The sequence below is a fragment of the Leucoraja erinacea genome, chromosome 28 (genome assembly GCF_028641065.1).
Source record: "Leucoraja erinacea ecotype New England chromosome 28, Leri_hhj_1, whole genome shotgun sequence".
Classification (NCBI taxonomy): Eukaryota; Metazoa; Chordata; class Chondrichthyes; order Rajiformes; family Rajidae; genus Leucoraja; species Leucoraja erinaceus.
Genome location: NC_073404.1, coordinates 15644943 through 15666970, shown reverse-complemented (window position 1 = coordinate 15666970; position 22028 = coordinate 15644943). Strand labels below are relative to the sequence as shown.

The window sequence follows — 22028 nt, the reverse complement described above, 5'->3', positions numbered from 1 at the left end:
GAGCTTTTTCAACGCTCCCGCTCACCCGACACCGAGCCGCCCCCAGTGCTGCAGATTTCAACGCCCCGCACAGGGAGGAAGGCGACACATAAAACCGACCGGCCGGTGTCCTCCGATGAATCGGAGGAACGGGAACACTCTCCCCCACCGAAAAGGGGAGACGCTCGGATCAGCTGCATGAGGCAGCTCCTCGAGCGCATGATAAACGAGGAGATGCGGCATCTCCCAGGAGGACGGGCTTTGGCCTCCTCCTCTCCACACCCTTCTGTACCCTCTATGTTCGAGGGCAGTAAGGGAGGCCAGGACTGGGCTGGCCTATCCCAAGGGCAGGCGGAGGATATCGTCAGCATGCCGGGCGTGCCGGAAGAAGAGCTACTGGGTGTAGTGGGCCGATATGCGGCACCACCAACAACTGGGATGGTGTTGCCACCCAGAATGGCGGCAACTATAAACAGGCTGTCCAACAACCCGCTGCAGGACAAGGCTGTCCAGCAGGCCCTTGACAACTACATCGCGCCAGAAAATTGCGAGGCGCTGAGGGTCAAGACGGTCAATGGGCAGATCTGGAACCAGCTGGGGCAGCAAATAAGGGCTCAGGAGGTCAAAATGCAGCGAGTCCTGAAGCTCCACTCAGCAGCCGTCACCGCCTTTGCTCGGTCCGTTGGGGATGAAGACCTGACCATACCCCAGCAGGATGCCCTCGCACTGATGTGCAGCACCACGTATGAGCTAAACAACCTACGGCGGGACAACATCAGGCCTGCCCTCAACCCAACTTATGCCGGCCTCTGTAAAGCTCCAGCGCCCGAACGACAGGCGCTGCTATTTGGTGCGGATCTGGCCAAAAGGCTCAAGGAGTTGGAAGAGGCGGCAAAACCAGTAGGCCTCATGAGGGCAGGGCCAGGACCGAGCAGGGTGAAGACACCCAGTTGGCCGCACGCCTCGGCAGCCACCAGCAGATACCGAGCTGGTGAAAGCCTGGTGACCACCTCCCACTACCCCCAGTGCTCTTTTTTAGAGCGGGGCCCAGGGCGGAGCCGTGGGAAGATGCGCCGCCCCACCGCAGCACCAACACGGACAACCTTGGGCCAGACCCACCGAAAACGACCCCACAAGTGAACATGGAGGTAGGTGGGTCTGGTTCCTGTCAACATACACAGACAAAGGGTGTAGTATTAACAGGGGGACGTTTGAGGTTCTTCAAGCATGTTTGGTGCTCCCTTACTAACAATAAGTTTATACTCAACAGTATTAGTGGATACAAAATTGAGTTCAAACCAGGCGTAGAACCGCCAGTTCAGCACATGCCCCAAAGGGTGTTCCTTCCCTCGGCAGTTGAGAAGGTAGAAGGACAAGCTGAACTTGATCGGCTCGTGGCTAAAGGCATCATAGAAATGACCACACACGAGCCGCAAGAATTTGTATCAAATATTTTTCTCAAAACCAAAAAAAAAGATGGTGGATGTCGCATTATTATTGATCTGACATCACTCAATCAGTCTGTTGAGTATCAACATTTCAAAATGGAGACATTTGTCACTGCCAGACAACTGATCTCCAAGGGATACTACATGGCAAGCATAGATATCAAAGATGCTTACTATTTGGTACCCATTCATAAAGATTACTTTAAATATCTGAAATTTATCTGGAGGGGCCAGCTATGGCAGTACCGAGCTTTGCCCAATGGTTTAACGACAGCTCCCAGACTATTTACGAAAATTCTTAAAGTGGCCATGAAGAAATTGAGAGAACTAAAACATCTAGTAGTGGCCTATCTGGACGATGTTCTCATATTAGGAAGAACACGGGAACAAGCTGTCGCAGGAGTGTTAGCCACTAAACAACTCCTTGAAACTTTGGGTTTTATCCTTCACCCAGATAAATCAATATTGGAGCCTACTACTAACATGGATTACTTAGGCTTCACTATTGACACGATTCACATGACTGTCACTCTGCCCAGAAACAAAACAGTTTCACTCATTGAAGCTTGTAGCCATTTAATTGCTACACCGCAACCTAGAATACGGCATGTAGCCAGAGTTATTGGCTCTATAGTAGCAGCATTTCCGGCTGCCCAACATGGGCCCTTGCATTATCAAAATCTACAAAGAGCAAGGACTCATGCATTACGCCTTCATAGGGGGCATTATGATCGCAAAATGGATTTACCAGCTGAAGCCAAATCAGAACTTCAGTGGTGGTGGGTTGACAATATTTGGCACAGTCACAGTCCTATCGCCGTAACCAATCCTAACATAACCATTGCAACGGATGCCAGTGCTTTAGGCTGGGGAGCTACTAACTCCATAGACAGCACAGGTGGCAGATGGACTAACTCAGAGGCATCGCTACTACAATCACTGGGCATTAACTTTTTGGAAATGCTCGCCGCCTTTTATGGGCTAAAAGCATATGCATCTGATATGCGGCACGTGCATGTTAGAATTATGATCGACAACACTACGGCACGGCAGTATCTTATATCCAGCACATGGGTGGCATTAAATCAGTATCATGCGACAAATTAACTGCTATAATCTGGCAATGGTGTGTCGAGAGACATATTTGGCTATCAGCTGCCTATTTACCAGGCAAGCTAAATTTAGTGGCGGACACCAGGTCACGAAAATTCAACGACAACATCGAATGGATGTTGGACCCAAAATTATTTGCTAAAATTGTCAAGCAATATGGTACGCCAGATATAGATTTGTTTGCGTCTAGGTTAAATCACCAACTACCCATGTATGTGGCTTGGGAACCAGACCCAGAGGCAGCAGCGGTAGATGCCTTCACGCTGGATTGGGGAAATTTCTTTTTCTATGCTTTCCCTCCCTTCTGCCTCATCAGTCGGGTACTCCAGAAAATTCAGGCAGACTCAGCCTCTGGCATTCTGGTCGTGCCCGACTGGCCTACCCAACCATGGTTCCCAATGTTCCACGACATGGTGGTAGAGACACCAATGGTCCTTCAACACCACCCCCAATTATTGACTCACCCGGTAACTGGCATTAGCCATCCATGCCACCAAAAATTGAAACTCCTGGTTTCCAGATTTTGAACAGGCCTTACCGGGGATTGGGGTTATCAGACAGAACAATCACCACCATGTCGGCATCCCTGCGAGTTTCCACCAAGAAACAGTACCTGACCTTCATCAGGAAATGGGAACAGTACTGTCTGGACGCAGGGACATCCTACAAGACGGCTTCGATCTCGGATGTGCTGGAGTTCCTGGCCCACCTGCACCATGATCTCAAGATGAGCTACAGTGCCATCAATACGGCTCGGAGCGCACTGTCCGCATACCTCATGCCGATAGAACAGCATAGTGTGGGATCCCACCCTCTGGTCATCAGACTCCTTAAGGGGATCTTTAATAGCAAACCCCCTACACCTAGATACACTCACATGTGGGATGTGAGTGTAGTTCTGACACACCTTCGAGGTTGGCCTCCGGTGGGATCCCTGAGCCTGGAACAGGCCACTTATAAAACCCTCATGCTCATGGCGCTTGTCTCAGCTCAAAGGGTTCAGTCGCTCCATCAGCTAAATCTGAACTACATGGTGACCACCCCAGATACCATTACTTTCACCATGCCGGGGTTGTGTAAAACAAAGTAGACCAGGTACATCAAACTCCCCGTTGATCTTCCGGGCTTACCCTCCAGAACCTAGGCTGTGTGTGGTGACCCACCTTCATCATTATCTAGACACAACCCAAACGCTTAGAGGGAGAGAGAAAGCCTTATGGGTTAGCCACAGAAAGCCTTTTGGACGGGTAACCAGCCAAACATTATCCAGATGGTTGAAACAGGTCCTCAGCATGGCAGGGATTAACACAAATGTTTTTAAATCCCATTCAACCAGGGCAGCGTCCACCTCAGCAGCGGATAGGATGCAGGTTCCCCTAGACCACATCCTCAGAGCAGCGGGATGGTCAAGGGAATCGACATTCCAACGATTTTACAAGAAACCGGTGATGGAACAGGACGTCTTTGCGGATACCATTTTAAAAACCGCAAAGTTATGATTTAAAGCCCATGGGAGCTATTTTTTGTTATAGTTAATAAACATTTCTTTTATAACTAAACAAACTTGTTGGTCTCTAGCTACCACTTCCTCCCTCGATGATCTTTCGGCAGTGAGTGATAAAACTGTTACACGGTTTGAAATCACAGACCTTTGAAGTCTTCACGTAGTCACTCACGTGACTCCGAAGTAAAATAGTAAGATTAAACGAGTACTTACCAGTACGAAGTTTGATCTGTATTTTATGAGGAGTTACGATGAGGGATTACGTGCCCTCCGCTCCCACCCTCATTATATAGATCAAATTCGGACTAATGTCTCGTTGGTCTTTACTATCTTTACTTCAACTAGTGTCTATCTGTGATTCCACACCGCTGCTTGGAAGTATGCCGCGCCTGCGCGCTGGGTGGGTTCTTCACGTAATCCCTCATCGTAACTCCTCATAAAATACAGATCAAACTTCGTACTGGTAAGTACTCGTTTAATCTTACTATTATTTTGGTACTGAAGGAGGCTAGTCACCATATTGAGTTCGTGAAAGTTTGCTTGTATTGCTAAACCATTTGCTATTATGATTACATCATTCACTATTTCGCACTTGAGTGGCCTAACTAGAAGATCAGCATCATTCCACTCTTCTGAAGATACAGTCGTTGCAAAATGTCCTCCAAGAACCTTACCCACATCTTTGTTGTAGGTTATCTTTTTAACCCTGAATGATGCTCGATCAATACTTGGTTATCCTACTTCTGTTTGTCAACTTACAAAGCCTCACCAGATTTCCTTTGACTTTACTTGTCAGTACTATTCAGAACTTCTTAATTTCTCTTTCAATTTCACTCTACATATTGGTACTCTTCCCAAAACTTCTGGTGTATTGAGGTCTTGTACCATCTAAGTAACGATTTCCAGTCCATTTTTCCTAAATCATTCTCAATCTAGTAAAATTGACCTGGGCCCAATTTGGATCTTTTACTACTATTTTATCTTTTTTTCTACAACAGTCTGAATCTCCATGAAGGATGATCACTTCCACAAAAATGCTCACTCACTGATAATTCTTCATCTGGCCAGCATCACAAGAAGGCAAGTTTCATCTTGTATATTGTAACCATTCCCTTGCTTGAGACTCTCCCATCAATGAAATGTTCCCTTTGGATCTTGTGTGTTTCATTAATACCACTCCTCATTCCTGAACACCAAAGAATGCAGATTCCTTTTCCTTTCATTCCTTAAAGCTAAATTCTTTATTTGAAGATGCATAATTTCACACCAATGTGTGTTAGCTTTCATCTGCCATTTGACTGTGCAGTATCCCACCGTTTTACAGTGTTCTTCCAACATTTGACAATCTTTCTCCCCATTTACTACACTGATGTTGCCTGCACATTTGTATGTCTTACCCCATTCTTATCCAAATTGTTGGAGTGTATAAAGCATGTAGTAGTTTAAGCACTCATCCTGGATTTTTGTCTACTATCCTACAGCTTAAAGAACTGCTTACCATAATTCTCTGCTTACTGCCTTTTAGCTAATTTCCTTTTCATGTTGCATTTATTCATTATTTTATGCTCACAGTTTAACTAAATATCCACTGGATTTCACTAAACGCTTTCTGAAAACTCATGCTGATGACACTACATTTCTTCTTCAATCTTCTCTGTTAACTCATCAAAATATTCAATCAGATTACTCATATGGATTTTGTTTTTAACAAACTGTTCCGATCCGCTTTTTTTCATGGAAACTTTTCCAGCTTACTTGCTTATTCTCCGATTGTAATCTGTAAAAGTTTCCTTGCAATTGTCTTGAAAAATGCCAGGCATGCCTCTACAGCCTTTTTGAACAAGGGTATAAAATTTCATATTCCTCAGTTCACTGATTCCTCAACAGTATCTAATTTCCTTAAGTAACCCAGTTTGTAACCAATCTTTAACCATTACTAGCTTTTTGAGAACATTAGCAATTTTATCCTATTGACCACTGACTCCCATATCAATAGCTATCAAGACTACACTGCTTCCCACCCTGCTTCCTGTAAAGACTCTATCCAACTACTCTCAATTCCTCTGTCTACATTGCATCTGCGCCCAGGATGAGGTTTTCCATACCAGGGCATCAGTGATGTCCTCATTTTTTAGGAAACAGGGGTTACCCTCTTCCATTATAGATGAGGCTCTCACTAGGGTCTTCTCGATATCCCGCAGCTCTGCTCTTGCTCCCCCTACCTCAGAAGGGTCTTGACCCGAAACGTCACCCATTCCTTCTTTCCAGAGATGCTGCCTGTCCCGCTGAGTTACTCCAGCATTTTGTGTCTTCCGTCGATTTAAACCAGCATCTGCGGTTCTTTCTTAAGCAACTTTTATCCGTTATCCCATTTGATAAGGTATTAATAGAGATATTCACGGAACCTCTTTATTTGATGAAGGCTGACACAACTTAAGTATTGTAGCCTTACCCTCTGACCCAATGCATATTTGCTATTTTCTTGGCAATAAGAATATGACTTTCACTAATCAATGACTTTCCTAGAACCACTGCCCATTCGCTATTCATATGTCTATAGCAGAGTTTTATGTTTTTGTTTATGTTAACTGCCATTTTATTCTCCTATTCTGCTTTTGACTGTCTCTTTTTCCTTTTCACCTCGCATCTTAGCTTACCTTGTTCAGCTGGTCCTCACTTGAGTTACTGACATGCACCATTCATCTTGTGTTTCATCATAAATTCAACCTCTTTTGGCACCTGGGTGCTCCCACCTTTCCGCTTTGTGGGAATTAACCAAGCCTGTACCAAAATAGTGTCGTTTATTATTGTCCCGTGTACCGAAGTGCAGAGAAAGCTTTTTTGTTGCATGATACCCAGTCAACGAAAAGACTATACATGATTACAATCAAGTCATCTACAATGTACAGATACAGGATAAGGGAATGATATTTAGTGCAAGATAAAGACCTGTAATATCCAATCAATGTTAATCTATGGGTCACCAGTGATGTAGATTGTGGTCAGCACCACTCTCTAGATGGCAATAGGATGGTTCAGTTGCCTGATAATGGCTGGGAAGAAACTGTCCCTAAATCTGGAGATATGCGTTTTCACACTTCTGTACCTCTTGCCTGATGGGAAAGGGGAGAAAAGGGAGTGACCTGGGTGAGACAGTTCCTTGATTATGCTGGTGGCCTTGCCGAGGCAGCGTGAAGTAAAGATGGAGTCAATGGAAGGGAGGTTGGTTTGCGTAATGGTCTCGGCGGCTTCTGCAATTTATTGTGGTCTTGGATGGAGCTGTTCCCCAAACCATGCTGTGATGCATCCCGATAAAATGCTTTCCACAGCGCATCTGTTGAAGTTGGTGAGAATAGTTGGGGACATGTTGAACATCCTAAGCCTTCTAAGGAAGTAGAGGCATTGGTGCACTTCTTTGCCGATTGCTTTTGTATGGCTGGTCCAGGATAAGATGCTGTTGATTTTTACTTCTAAGAACTTGAAGCTTTCAACCATCTCTACATCAGCAACATCAATGTAGACCAGCGTATATGTATCACTTTGCTACCTGAAGTCAATCGCAATCTCTTTTTCTGGCTAACATTGAGGGAAAGGTTGTTATCTTGGCACCAGGTTATAAAGTTTTCAATCTCCTTCCTGTACACTGTCTCGTCATTATCTGATATCCAGCCCACTACAGTAGTCTTGTCTGCCAATTTGTAAACTGAATTGGATTTGTATTTGGCTTCACAATCATGAGTGTACAAGGAGTAAAGAAGGGGGCTGTGAACGCATCCTTGCAGGGCACAGTGTTGAAGATTCTCATCGAGGATGTTTTGTCACCTTTCCTCATTGATTGTGGTCTGTTGGTCAGGATGTCAAGGATCGATTTCCAGAATTGAGTGCTGACTCCAAATTCCACGAGTTTGAAAATACCTCCTTTTTTATGATCTCGTATTACAGCCAATGCCTTCTTTAAACTCTCCTTCAAGTAAGTTCAAACATTATGAGCCCTGTGCCACATCATGTTAGTGCACACTACCATTAGACCTCCAAGAGTTTTCTAGCTAATTTGCAGATCAGCTTCCCCCATCACTCTACCTCGGCTGTATTTAGCCAAACATTTGTCATGGTTCACTTGCTGATACCAACTCTGAACACCTAAGCTGATCTTCCCCAGAACCAAAGGGTTGAAGTATGAAGATTTCAGATTGCGATTTTGGGAGAAATTGTTTCTGATTTACAGAATGATTTATAATTCACAAAGGTGGCTCGTATGACTGTTGCCTGAATCAGAACTATTAGAAATAAGGAGAGGATGGACAAACATGAAAAGTTTTCTCTAGAGCATCAGAGGCTGAGGGGAGATCTGATTAGCAGACATTCTTATCTTCAGACTATAATCTTACCATGAGTATTTAGATTGCATCCACCACAACAGCCTCCGTACAAAGAACACACAACTGGGAAGCTGATCCAACTTTATTTGGGGAACATAAGCTATCCCACTTGTAAAAATCAAACTCCTTCATTGGGTCTACGTCTTTGTATTTGCTAGACTGGATGTTAATCCTGATATTCACTCTGGCCTCTTTGAAAGATCATAATGCTGTTGTTTAAATATTACACCCCCTACCCCCTATTGTAGAGTCCATACCTTTGAATTTCTAACCTATACCTCCATTGAAACATAGAAACATAAAAAATAGGTGCAGGAGTAGGCCATTTGGCCCTTTGGCCCATTCAATATAATCATAGCTGATCATCCAAAATCAGTACCCCGTTCCTGTTTATTCCCCTGGTCTGATTCCGTTAGCCCTAAGAGCTCTATCTAACTCTCTCTTGAAAACATCCAGTGAATTGGCCTCCACTGCTTTCTGCGGCAGAGAATTAAACAGATTCACAACTTTCTGGGTAATAACGTTTTTCCTCATATTCCTAAATGGCCTACCCCTTATTCTTAATCTGTTACCCCAGGTTCTGGACTCCCCTAACATCAGGAACATTTCCCCTGCAAATCCCTCAATAGGGCTTTGGAAATAGTGTTATACTCAATGGATTAAAACACAAAATGCTGGATTAACTCAGCGGGTCAGCAGCAGGGCACGGATAGATGATGTTATAGGTCCAGATTATTCTTAGTCTGAAGAAAGGTCCCTAACCAAAATGTCACCTGTCCATATCTTCCAGAGATGCTGCCTGACCTGCTGGGTTACTCTTTCTTTTGTAAACCAGTATCTGCTGTTCTATGTGGCTACACTAATTAGATTAAGATATCGTTTTACATAAAAATGTTGTGATAATGTACTTTTTGCTAAATGTTTATGTTATTTTTAAATTTGTAATTTGTAGGTCATGCAATGCAATTTGCAAACCTTTTGGAAGATGTCTGCCGATATCCAATTAGAGTCCTAAATGGTGGATATGAATTTTTCTCTGCTTGCTATCCATTCTTCAGGACGCAGAAAATATTTTACATGCCACAGGTAAGGGCATGAGTTGTGCTGAACAGGAGGGTTGAATAACTAAGAGACTTTGAACCATGTGGCTTTGCCCAGCATATAGTGACTTATATTTTCATAAGAGCAACTCACACTTCTGTTTTGTAATTTGTGTGCATCTGCAGTCCGGTGTTTTTTAAGGAGAGTCATGTTTTGGGTGTTATTCAGTACCTATTAATGGACGTCAGAGTAAAAAAACCTGCACAGAGTACACCTTTATTTAAGAAGGGCTGCAAGGACAAGTCGGGGAGCAACATGCTGGTGTGTTCAACATCAGTGAAGGTAAAGTTACTGGCGAGGATGTTGAAAGACAAGATCCATCTGCATTTGGAAAGGCAAGGAATGATTAGGGAAGGCCAGCAAGGTTCTGTGCGTGGGAAATCATGACACAAATTTAATTGAGTTTTTTGAAAAGTTGACTAAGAGGATTGGCAAAGTGCATTGTCCATATACACTGATAATCGTCTTTCTAAGGTCCCACATGGTAGACTGGTCAGGAATATAAATTTGGTTTTGAGGAAGGAGTTAGCAAGTCGAAGTGCAAGATTGTTTTTTTCAGATTGGTGCCCTGTGACCAGTGGTGTGCTGTGGGGATCAGTGCTGGGTTCACTATTGTTGGTTATATATAACAAGTTGGATTTGAATGTACACACCAGGATTAGTAAGTTGTGGATGGCACCAAAATTGGTGTTGGACAGTGAAGAAGATTGTTTAAGATTACAACATAATCTAAATCAATTGAGAAAAAGGGCAAAGAAATGGCAGATGGAATTTAGGGCAGCCCCGTGGGGCAGTGGTAGAGTTGCTGCCTTACAGTGTCAGAGACCTGGGTTCGAAACTGACTATGCGTGCTATGTGTATGGAGTTTGTACATTCCCCCTGCACCTATTGTCTATTGTCTAATGTCCTCATAACCAGTGCTAAGGGTGGGAATTTCATCAGTTTGGAAATTTATCATAGAGGCGGTATGGAAATGTTGTGTACCTCAAATACTAGTGTACAATTAAGTGGTAAGTATTAAAAATGTTATCTTGTTCTTTGTAAATTTGCAGATGACACAAAGTTGGGTGGCAGTGTGAACTGTGAGGAGGATACTACGAGAATGCAGGGTAACTTGAACAGGGGGAGTGGGCAGATGCATGGCAGATGAAGTTTAATGAGGATAAATGTGAGGTCATCCACTTTGGTAGGAAAAACAGGAAGGCCGTAAGGTCTGAATGACAATAAAGGTAATTCTATTCCATTCTATTCTATGACTATCTAAATGGCTTCAAGTTGGGAAAGGGGAAGTACAACGGGATCTGGGGGGTCCTTGTTCATCAGTCTATGAAGGTAAGCATGCAGGTACAGCAGGCAGTGAAGAAAGCGAATGGCATGTTGGCCTTTATAACAAGAGGAGTCGTGTATAGGAGCAAATACGTCCTTCTGCAGTTGTACCGAGCCCTAGTGAGACCACACCTGGAGAATTGTGTGCAGTTTTGGTCCTCTAATTTGAGGAAGGACATTCTTGCTATTGAGGGAGTGCAGCGTAGGTTTACAAGGTTAATTCCCGGGATGGCGGGACTGTCATATGCTGAGAGAATGGAGCAGCTGGGCTTGTACACTCTGGAGTTTAGAAGGATGAGAGGATATCTCTTTGAAACATATAAGATTGTTAAGAGTTTGGACATGTTCCCGATGTTGGGGGAGGCCAGAACCAGAGGCCACAGTTTAAGAATAAGGAGTAAGCCATTTAGAACGGATACGAGGAAACACTTTTTCTCACAGAGAGTTGTGAGTCTGTGGAATTCTCTGCCTCAGAGGGCGGTGGAGGTCGGTTCTCTGGATACTTTCAAGAGAGAGCTGGAGAGGGCTCTTAAAGGTAGTGGAGTCAGGGGATATGGGGAGAAGGCAGGAACGGGGTACTGATTGGGGATGATCAGCCATGATCACATTGAATGGCGGTGCTGGCTCGAAGGGCCGAATGGCCTACTCCTGCACCTATTGTCTATTGTCTAATGTCATCATAACCAGTGCTAAGGGTGGGAATGTCATCAGTTTGGAAATTTATCATAGAGGCGGTATGGAAATGTTGATTACCACAAATACTAGTGTACAATTAAAGTGGTAAGTATTTAAAATGTTATCTCGTTCTTTGTAAAAATTAATTTCTTTATAGATTAAATTTTTAGTCTATAAGGTCACAAATTACAAAAGGTAAAATCCCCTTTAAAATATAGGGTGATTAAAAATTAACTATTAAGTAAATAGCAACTTGAAATAATTGAAGATATAAAACAAGATTTATTAGAAATGGCCAGAAATGTGATGTGTTATAGCATTTGGGATTTGGTAAAGACCTTGATTGGCGATAGCAATTACACCTCCATTAAGTGCTTACATTTTGAGGAACTTAAAGGATTACAAAGCATAAAAATGCTGAAAAAACTCACCAGGTCAGAAAGTATCTATGGAAAGAGAAATATAGTTAACATTTCCAATCAACGCCCCTTGATCAGAACTGAGGAAAGAGGAAACAAATTAATTTTAAGTTATGGCAGAGTGGGGAAGGGGTTTTTTGAACCAAAGGAAATATCTCTTAAGGGTGAGGCCTCGTTAAGGTTTTTATGGACATAAGATGTAGACATCATCTGATCAATGCATTAATGGGAGCAGTGGGAGGGGGAGAATACAAACAAAGCAAAGCCAACTAACTGGCCAACTCTGATACAGATAGAAAAAGCAAATTCACTTAAATTGCAAAATTTGTTACTGAATACAGAAAGATGCATTGAGCCTCTCTGGGGGATAGACAAGAGGTGCAGGAGTAACCCATTTGGCCCTTCGAACCAACACTGCCATTCACTGTGATCACGGTTAATCATCCACAGTCAGTACTCCACTCCTGCCTTCTTCTCATATCCCTTGACTCCGCTATCTTTAAGAGCTCTTTTAACTCTCTCTCGAAAGCATCCAGAGAATTGGCCTCCACTGACTTCTGAGGCAGAGAATTCCACAGAATCACAACTCTCTGGGTGAAAAATGTTTTCCTCATATCCTTTCTAAATGGCCTACCCCTTATTCTTAAACTGTGCCCCCTGGTTTTGGCCTTCCCAACATCGGGAACATGTTTCCTGCCTCTAGCATGTCCAATCCCTTAATAACCTCGTATGTTTCAATAAGATCTCCTCTCATCCTTCCAAATTCCAGTGTATACAAGCCCAGTCGCTCCATTCCATCAACATATGACAGTCCCGCCATCCCGTGAATTGACCTCGTGAACCTATGCTGCACTCCCTCAATAGCAAGAATGTCCTTCCTCAAATTTGGAGACCAAAACTGTACACAATATTCCAGGTGTGGTCTCAATAGGGCCCTGTACAACTGCAGAAGGATCTCTTTGCTCCTATACTCAACTCCTCTTGTTATGGCCAACAAGTCATTAGCTTCTTAATGGTACTCTGCTGTATCTGCATGTTTACTTTCAGCGACTGAGGAACAAGGACTCCCAGATCTCGTTGTACTTCCCCTTTTCCCAACTTGACACCATTCAGATAATAATCTGCCTTCCTGTTTTTGCCACCAAAGTGGATAACCTCACATTTATCCAAGATACTTCAAGCTTGCAGTAGGCTCGTTATAACAGCGCATGAGGCTACAGATTGAAATGGATAAGTACCATTAGATGGGGAGATGTAGGTGGAATGGAAGATTGGACTGGGCGGTAGGAACGGGTAGAACTCTTTTGAAAAGCTGAAAGTCGAGAGGAAGGAAAGGTGGTGGAATCTTGATGGAGGTGGCAGAAATTCTAAAAGATGTACATTCAATATGGAGAATGGTGGGTGGAAGGTGAAAATCAGGGGATCTCGGTTCTTGCTCTCTCCAGGAGGAAAATAAGAGAGAATAGAGGTGTGAGTGATAGCTATGATGCAATCAAAGGCTCTGTCAAGTATGATAGAGGGGATGCCACAGTTATGGAAGAAGATAGATATTTCAGAGGTACTTGTGTGGAAAGTTGTGTGGAGCTAACGAGTATGGAAACAGACCCTTCTGACCATCTGATCCATGCAAACCAAGTTGACATTCTGGGCTTCTCTGATTAGTCCGTATCTGGTCCAAAGCCCTTTACCCCTTCCTATCCATATATGTGTCTAAATGTCTCTTTAAGTCATAATTGTATTCCCTTCCAAAGCTTCCTCTGGCAGCTCATTCCAGATATGGATTACCCTCTGAATGAAAAGGGGATTCCATAATATCGCCCTTTCATCCTATGCCCTCTAGCTTTGGAATCCTCAATCCTTGAAAAACACCAAGGACAGCATGGTGGTGCAGCGGTAGAGTTGCTGCCTTAAAGCACTTGCAGCACCAGAGACTTGGGTTCAATCCCAATTACACTGCATGGAATTTGTACGTTCTCCCCGTGACCGCATGGGTTTTCTCCGAGATCTTCGGTTTCCTCCCACTCTCTAAAGATGTACAGGTCTGTAGGTTAATTGGCTTGGATTTGTATACTTGGTATAAGTGCAAATTGTCCCTTGTTTGTGTAGGCTTGTGTTAATGTGCGGGGATCGCTGGTCAGTGTGGACTCTGGGGGCCAAAGGGTCTGTTTCCATGGTGTATCTCTAAACTAAACTTTACGCATGGCCCTCATGATCTTGCCACCTCAATGAGGTAACGCTTCAAAGCAAACACAACAGAGATGGAGGAATTTGCAGTGTCCTTAGAGGAGGCTCAGTCAGGGGGGAGTTACCTTCCTGAATTGTGGCTTTCCCTCTGTCATTATTGTAGGGCTCTTGACTGCATGTCATCTATTCCTATTTTCTGCACCATTGCTCTCACCCCCTCTGCTGGAGAGAGAATAGATAGAGTTCCTCTGCTCCTCGCCCTCCACCCCACAGGCCTCCACATTCAACGGATCACCCTATGCCATTTCTGCCAGCTTTAATTAATCTGTCACTTGCTGGTTTGGAATGTGTGGCTACAAGTGACAAACATTTTTCATAAAAGAGTGGCCAGGAAACATTGGGATTCACATTCACACTCATATGGAAAAATTCCTTCTTTTCACCCTTGTGCAAGAAATGGCAGCAGTTCTACAAGGAACTCCTGTTACTTTCCTGAAAAATCATGCTCAGTAAGACGTCAATTATTCTGTATTATATATTGCTTACAGGAGTTGGATGCCTTTGAGCCCTATCCAATTGAGATATTGCCAGCCAAACTTTACATGGGCGACTACAAACAATCCTGTAACAAACAAGTCCGGAAAGATCTGAAGATCAAAGCATATCTCAACCTCTGCCACGAGAAAGAGATAGAGTGAGTTATTGTGTAGATGTTCTTTACTCTTTCAGAATATGCACATTCTGAGGCTTGGTACGTAGAAAGTCATTGATTTATGTCTTGTACTGCTGGTAAATCTTTACTGTACAAAAAATAACTGTGGAATAGACAATGATGGGGTTTGAAATGTAGGAACCTTACAGTATCTTTGAACGTATGAGCCTTCAGATCATCCACTGAAGGTATCTACTTACACTTGAGAATCAACAGAAACCTCTGCAAAAACCTCTGCATGTCGGAGACCCAAGACAAAAATGCAGTAGATCCTCATCGGGGAGTTAATTCAAGCGTCCCATACAATGAATTCCTCCAGCAGAAAATGGAATGATCCTGTGATGTCTGTAATAGTTTGATTTGATCGTCACAGAGATGAGAACCATGGCCCAGGATGCAGATGTACCATCATTACATTGGTACCGGCAAGATACTTTGTTTTCCTCCCATATCCATGAGGTGTACTGGTATGTTAATTGGTGATTGTAAATTGGTAAAGATTTATTATTGTCACATGTATTGTACACACTGTATACAGTGAAAAACATTTGTTAGTGTGCTATCCAATCAAATTAGATAATACTATACATGAATACATTTAACCATGTTTTTGCACCTTCTGCCCAAAGGGAACGAGGTATAGATGGAATGACTGGTATGGAAAAGGTCCTTGATTTTGTTAGCTGCTCTCCTTAATGTAGATAAGTGGCAGAAAAATGGAAAAGAGAGTTGTGGATATGTGAGAGAGAATATATTGGAGGGCTCCCAGGAAATTAGGAGTGGGGTAATCAGACTGGTGGGATTGCTTTGCTGAGGCCTGGCATGAACCGGATGGGCTGAATAACCTCCAGGGGAGCATTTTGCCTCACATCTGTCGGAAACCAAAGATTAAGTGTGAGCTTGGGTGCTATTTACATAAGTTTTTAATGTTCTCACAGTGACCACATGGGCTTTCCCCGCTGCTCCAGTTTCCCCTCACATTGCAAAGATGGGCTGGGAGGCAAGTGGCAAAAGAATCAAAAGGGGAATTTGCAAGTCTGCAGTGGGGGAAATTGCACTGATGGGGCTGCTGTGCAGGGAGCTGGCATTGGCTCAATGAATTGAATGTGTTGTAATGAGTATGTTTGTCAGAATTACCCAACAATAGCCTGAAGGAGAATGGCAAACTGCAGGTCAATTGAGTCTAGAGTGTTCCATTTTTACCCTTGATGTTAATATTTGACCCCAGTGGAAGAATGTGTTTGATTCCACAGAGCCAACAGCACTCATCTTTTGAGCTAAGCATTTAAGCTAACCTTTTGTGCTAAGCATTTTGAGCAGCCTACTTTGTAGATGCACAATCTAAGGAAATCAGGGTCATGCAACTGTACACATCAAGATTATTTTTGACTCGGTATAAAACTATGAGAGGTATAAATAGGGTAGGCAGGCAGTCAGAACCTTTCTTCCGGGATGAAAAATTAAATACTAGGGGGCATTGGTTTAAGGTGAGAGGGGCAAAGTTTAATGGAGACATGCGGGACAAGTTTTTTACTGGGGATGAGCGCTTGAAACACACTGCCTGGTGTGGTTGTTGAGGCAGATACGATAGTGGCATTTAGGAGTTTTTTTTGGTTTAGTATAGGGATATGCAGGGAATGGAGGGATATGGATTATGTGCAGGCAGATAAGAGCGGGCCATGCATCATGTTCGGCACGTACATTGTTGGCCAAAGGACCTGTTCTTGTGTTGTACTGTAATGGATTCTGTAAATAGATATCTGTAACAGTATTGGCTCATGATGTATTTGATCATGGCCTCTATGTCTGCAATCTGTCCCGGATTACCTATAAAAGGCAAGAGGAAAACTGGTCTGCTAAAATAATGTGGATTACTATGTAAATATGATTATCGGTGAGCCTGGCATCAGCTCTGTCTGCCCACATTTGATATCCACACAGAACAACAGTAGCATGGGAGCGATATCTCTGCTTGGTTGATTGGTACCAAAAGTACATACAGGGAAAGTGATTTGTTTTAACAAAAACATATGACCATGTGTTGACTTGTTCATTCATCCTACGACATGTCCATGTACTTCTAGCATTTTTGCAACATAACATACTGGTAGTACTAACATGCTAACAAATTGTCCTAAAATACAAATATGTGTGTACAACCACAATTCACTACATTAAGAAACAATTGCTTCACTCTGTTTATCTTTTTTAGCGTGGGAGAAGATGAACCCATTTCAGTTTTACACATAACTTCTTCAAATTCCACCGATTTCTCTGCCCATTTTCCAATGATCTGTAATTACCTCGGTGAGTTAATTAATAGCTCTGCAAATTTTGAATTTATTTTGTAGCATGCCAAGGATATATGTTAATACAAGGAATATTATAACCTTGAACTTAAATTTTTATTCTTTTGATTGATGAGCCCTGCAATCGATCCTAAAATTATTGTGAATTTGGGAAGATGCATTAACAGAAACTGCTTAAAATTGATCAGCTAGACAGGAGGTATCTGCAGAGAGAAAAACAATTAATATTTCAAGTCAATTACCTTTTTCATTGCCTTTATTTTTCTGCCTCCTTACAGACGTCCTTAATGTGCTGAATATTTATGAATTTTCTATTTTATTTTAAATTTCCAGCATTTGCTTTTGGATTATGGAACTTAAACACGTTTTTCAAGCCAAAAAGCTTAATTGCGGCTATTTATACATAGCTGGTTTTTTTTGACAATTTTTTGTGCTCTTCAGCGAGATCAATGCCAGGGGATAGAATGTTAACCATTTCATAAACCAAGAACTACCTCTTGAAACTTGAAAAATGACTAAATCATCCCAGCAATTTTACTGGACTTAATCCCATAATTTAAGAATTTAAGTTTATATTTACACAGCAATGTTTTCAGGAGAGCAATATGTTTTTAGGCAAGTAATATTTGGTGTTTGAACATTTACCAGAAATATTCATTCCGTGCTGTTAATGTAAAATAGTTTGTATTACATGGGTGAGTGGTAAGATCATTTTGATCCTTCTTCTAAGAAATGGTCATTTTGTGCCAATTGCATAACAGGGTTATGCCATTGGTGGCAAAGGCCGATTCATTATCAGGGTGTTGTGAACTTTGGCACATTTATGGATTTAGCTGCAAATACTTCTGCTCCTAATCTTGTGGCAGGGGGCAAGTCTTCAAAGAAACAGCTAACAGTGACAGCTGCTTTCTCAATATCTAGGATGGAGGCTTGCCACTACTTTGGCAAACTTTGCATCAATAATGTACTGAGTGATTCTATGGAGACAGGGTATAGTTTAGTTGCCATTGAGGCCATGAAATTTGCCATGAATACTTAAATTATTTCCGTAATAACTAGGGCATTGCACAAAAGAATGATATATATCTTTTAGTAGCTTCTCAGGATCTTCTGATCTTCACAGCCTTGTACCATACAGTACCAACGTCTTGAGAAGTACTGTCAAAATGTTTGGATGTATGATACAAAGCAAACCATTTGTGTACTAGATTCTCGTAACTAGGAAGAACCCCAAAACCCCTAAAAAAAGGTTGCAGAAATATTTAGACAATCAAGCACATTAATAATCATTTGTTTCAGTGGCAGACCAAATTCTAAATGTTTAAACAAGTTGTCTGGGAAACTGTTTTCAAATGGGAATTCACCCCACCCTCCCATACCACTAAACCCAGATCATTACGGATGGAACTCCATTGCAGTCTTTGTCAAAAGGGGGAGGCTCTTGCAGAAGCAGAATCTATGTAATCTGGGCCTTCTCATTAAAGTCACCAAAAGCGTAAAGCACATCTCTCTCTGCCTTTGATGGCTGCTTTCTATTTTAAAACTCAGAGTTCTCGAGGACCATGCATTAGCTTAGCCTCTAATGCCCCCGTCCCACTTAGGAAACCTGAACGGAAACCTCTGGAGATTTTGCGCCCCGCACAAGGTTTCCGTGCGGTTCCTGGAGGTTTTTGTCAGTCTCCATAATGGTCGAAAGTGATTTCCGCTTTTTCTATGTTCCGGCGATTATTTCAAAAAATTCAAAACCGGCCGCAACTAAAAATAGGCTGCCCGTTTTAAAGATCGGTAATTTTTTTAGTCGAAGCCGGTTGCGATGCTAGTTGAAGGTGGTTGCCGGAGGTTGCAGGTAGTGGAAGGTAAGACTTCCACTACTAAGTCGCGGCCGGTTTTGAATTTTTTGAAATAATCGCCGGAACATAGAAGAAATGGAAACCACTTTCGACCATTAGGGAGACTAACAAAAATCTCCGGTAACCGCACGGAAATCTTAGGGTGGGGCGCAAAGTCTCCAGAGCTTTCCGTTCAGGTTTCCTAAGTGGGACAGGGGCATAACTTTTCATACTGACCTCCAAGCATATTGTGGGTCCCATTAAGATGAAAAAAGCAGAAGCATCCAAGGTATCACTTACTCCACTTCAAACATCCCAGAGGGAAGTGTTGTACAAGTTACAAATTTCATCTTTGGGTCCTAGTGGGGTATCGTGATGTTTATTAATACCTGTACAAAAAAGGAACTTCAGGATCTATAATTCTAATATTGTCCATAATGTGTGCTGATGATTTTTGAACTATACTTTTGAAGTTATAAAGTAAGTTTGCATGAAGTAATTATTGCAACTATTTGATACCTGACTTCAAGAGGTTCTGGAATGACACAATGTTACTTTCTTATTACACACAGATGAGCGTTTGAGTAAAGGTGTTGTGTGCGTAATCTCCACAAAAGGTATAAGTCGCTGTTGTACTGCAGTGATGGCCTACCTCATTCATGATCAGAGGCTTCCACTGAAGGTAAATAAGAGAATTGTATACAAATCATTGATATGTTGGAACCAGCAGCCGCCCTGAACTGAGAGCTATACGATAGAACCACTGTTAAACTGTCTGAATAATAATAGTATTGCTGCCATCCTGATGAAGATATTTGCTGATTGTCAGGTCAAAATAGCAATGGAAATAAGATGAAAAATCTGGTGAAAAAATATTATCCCCCCTCTCTTCAGACTCTGACTACTGAGTGTTTTCAGCATTTTCATTTTTATTTCATATTTCTGGAATTGGCAGTTTGTTTACTTTCCATCACTAAAAATGCTGCTCCGACCATAGACCCAGAACGATTTCCCTTTTAATGAAATTGGTCATTATGTATATAAAATCCCTTCTGAACCCAGCATTTCTGACCAGCAGAAGAATGGCTGAATTAGTTCAGCAAAAGCATGGTGGAAATAGGAAAACAAAATCATAATTTTTTTCTCCAATGAAGCGCTATCTACTTTCATAAGAAACAATTATTTCAGGACAATTCGTTCACCAAGTTAAATGTTTTTTAATTGGAACCTTTCTTTTATCCATTAATCCATCAAGGGAGTAAACATTTCTTCTTACTTCTTCATTTTGAGATTGAATTTCCATTTTCCTTTTTAAAATATTTATAATATCAAATCCTCTGTTTTTAAAGTTGGAACTAAAAGACTTAGTAATAACAAGTCTGGGTCAGCATCAGCATTTGAGGTCTTATCAGGTCTATCATTGACAGAGTGGGTTGAGACCAGTGTAAAATTGTGGAATCTCGCAGAACCAAATGACTGATCCAATTAGAGGAATTAGCTGTTTGGACAATTCAAAGAAATATTACTAAATAATAACTATCTGTGGGAAAGGTTCTGGAAGGGGGGCAGTTGCGCAATTTACTGCACTCTCCATCCCCCCCCCCCCCCCCCCCCCCCCAAATCACATATGAACCCCACTATGGCATCAAAGATGAATAATGAAGCCTCCACAGCTTTCTTAATAGTTTTGTGAGAAATAGGCAATGTACTTTGTTTTATTGCTCTTTTTTGAAACCTGCGTTTGCACGTTAAAATGTGCCTCAATATTCCTTTTCCTTAGGATATATGGGCACACGTAGAGTCGTGTAAAGCAACCATTCGGCCACATCGTAATTTTGTACATCAACTTTCCGCATGGGAGGAATTTATCCTAAAGGAAAAGATCACCGATGTCTCTGATCCTTATTACTGAAATAGTAGACCATTATTGTCAAAAATATTGGAAATATTTCTGTTTTTTTTTAAATGAGTCAATGATTTAATAGCTCAAAAAGTACCTCCAATATTATCTAATTTATAATGCAGTTGTAATTTAAATTCCCTTCATAATTTCTAATTGTAATGTCACTTATGACCACAGTTTATTGTTATTTGAATTTACTGCAGATTTTACAGTTTAAAAGAGTGATTAACAAAAGGCATATCTTATTCAATGTCAACATGTTACATAAAACTGCAGTGAGCAAGGCCTATTCAATATTTAATCTCCCTGACATTCCATACATCCATAAGTATTTTGGTGAGGTATTTCAGCAGGTGTGGGATAACACACCCAAACTGGGGCACACACTGCTTGCTACGAGTCTTTCTCTGATATTGGAACTCTTACATTAAAGTTTACCAGCCTCTGATTCCTAGTAGAAAATAAAAGCACAATACCCGACCATTGTCCATGTTGCAATTCTCGACACGGGACCCTGGTCACTATCCAGCATATCCTTCCCAACTACAGCATCTGGTTGCTGTTCAGGTCACCCTTCCCGACTACAAGATCTAGTCACTGTTGTCTTTCCCGACTCACGACCCTGGTGGCTAAGAGATGTTTTTTTTCAGTGAAGCTGTGCCAGCTGTTAATGCAGCTGCCTCTTTGCACTTTTGTTGAGTTTAACATTTAGCCTAAGCAAGCAGGAATTCAAGTCAAACTACATGACCCAGCAACACTTTTAATACATCATGTAACCACAATTTCAAATGGGAAAATGGAGTCTCAATTCTTTTTTCATTTACATTTTGTGCCTGACAATGCAACGTTTCCCAGCTATCTCTTCTGACTGCTCCATCTTTATTTCATTTGTTTGTGATAAAAGCCAGAGTAAACTACACAACAGTTACAAAGTTGTTATACTATAGAGACATGGAGCACAGAAACAGGCACTTTGGCCCACCAAGTCCACGCCTACCATCAAGCTCCCATTAATCCTACACTGATCCGATTGTATTCTTCTTTACTAACACTTATCTAAACGCAAGTGGTAACTATATTGGCCAATTATCCTATTGATGCATTAGTCCTTGGGATGCAGGAGGAAACCCACACGATCACCTGTGTG

At 42.1% G+C, this 22028-nt stretch overlaps 1 protein-coding gene across 1 annotated transcript in view; it reads left to right on the top strand.

Moving 5' to 3' along the window:
• styxl1 (serine/threonine/tyrosine interacting-like 1) overlaps positions 1-21358 on the top strand; it is a 28022-nt gene extending 6664 nt beyond the window's left edge. Inside the window, exons 4-8 of the mRNA XM_055657856.1 lie at positions 9376-9509; positions 14677-14822; positions 17053-17147; positions 19551-19660; positions 20759-21358. Coding sequence (XP_055513831.1) covers positions 9376-9509; positions 14677-14822; positions 17053-17147; positions 19551-19660; positions 20759-20890 — 617 coding nt within the window. The 3' untranslated portion in view covers positions 20891-21358. The remainder of the gene's footprint in view (positions 1-9375; positions 9510-14676; positions 14823-17052; positions 17148-19550; positions 19661-20758) is intronic.
• Positions 21359-22028: the final 670 nt, after the last annotated feature.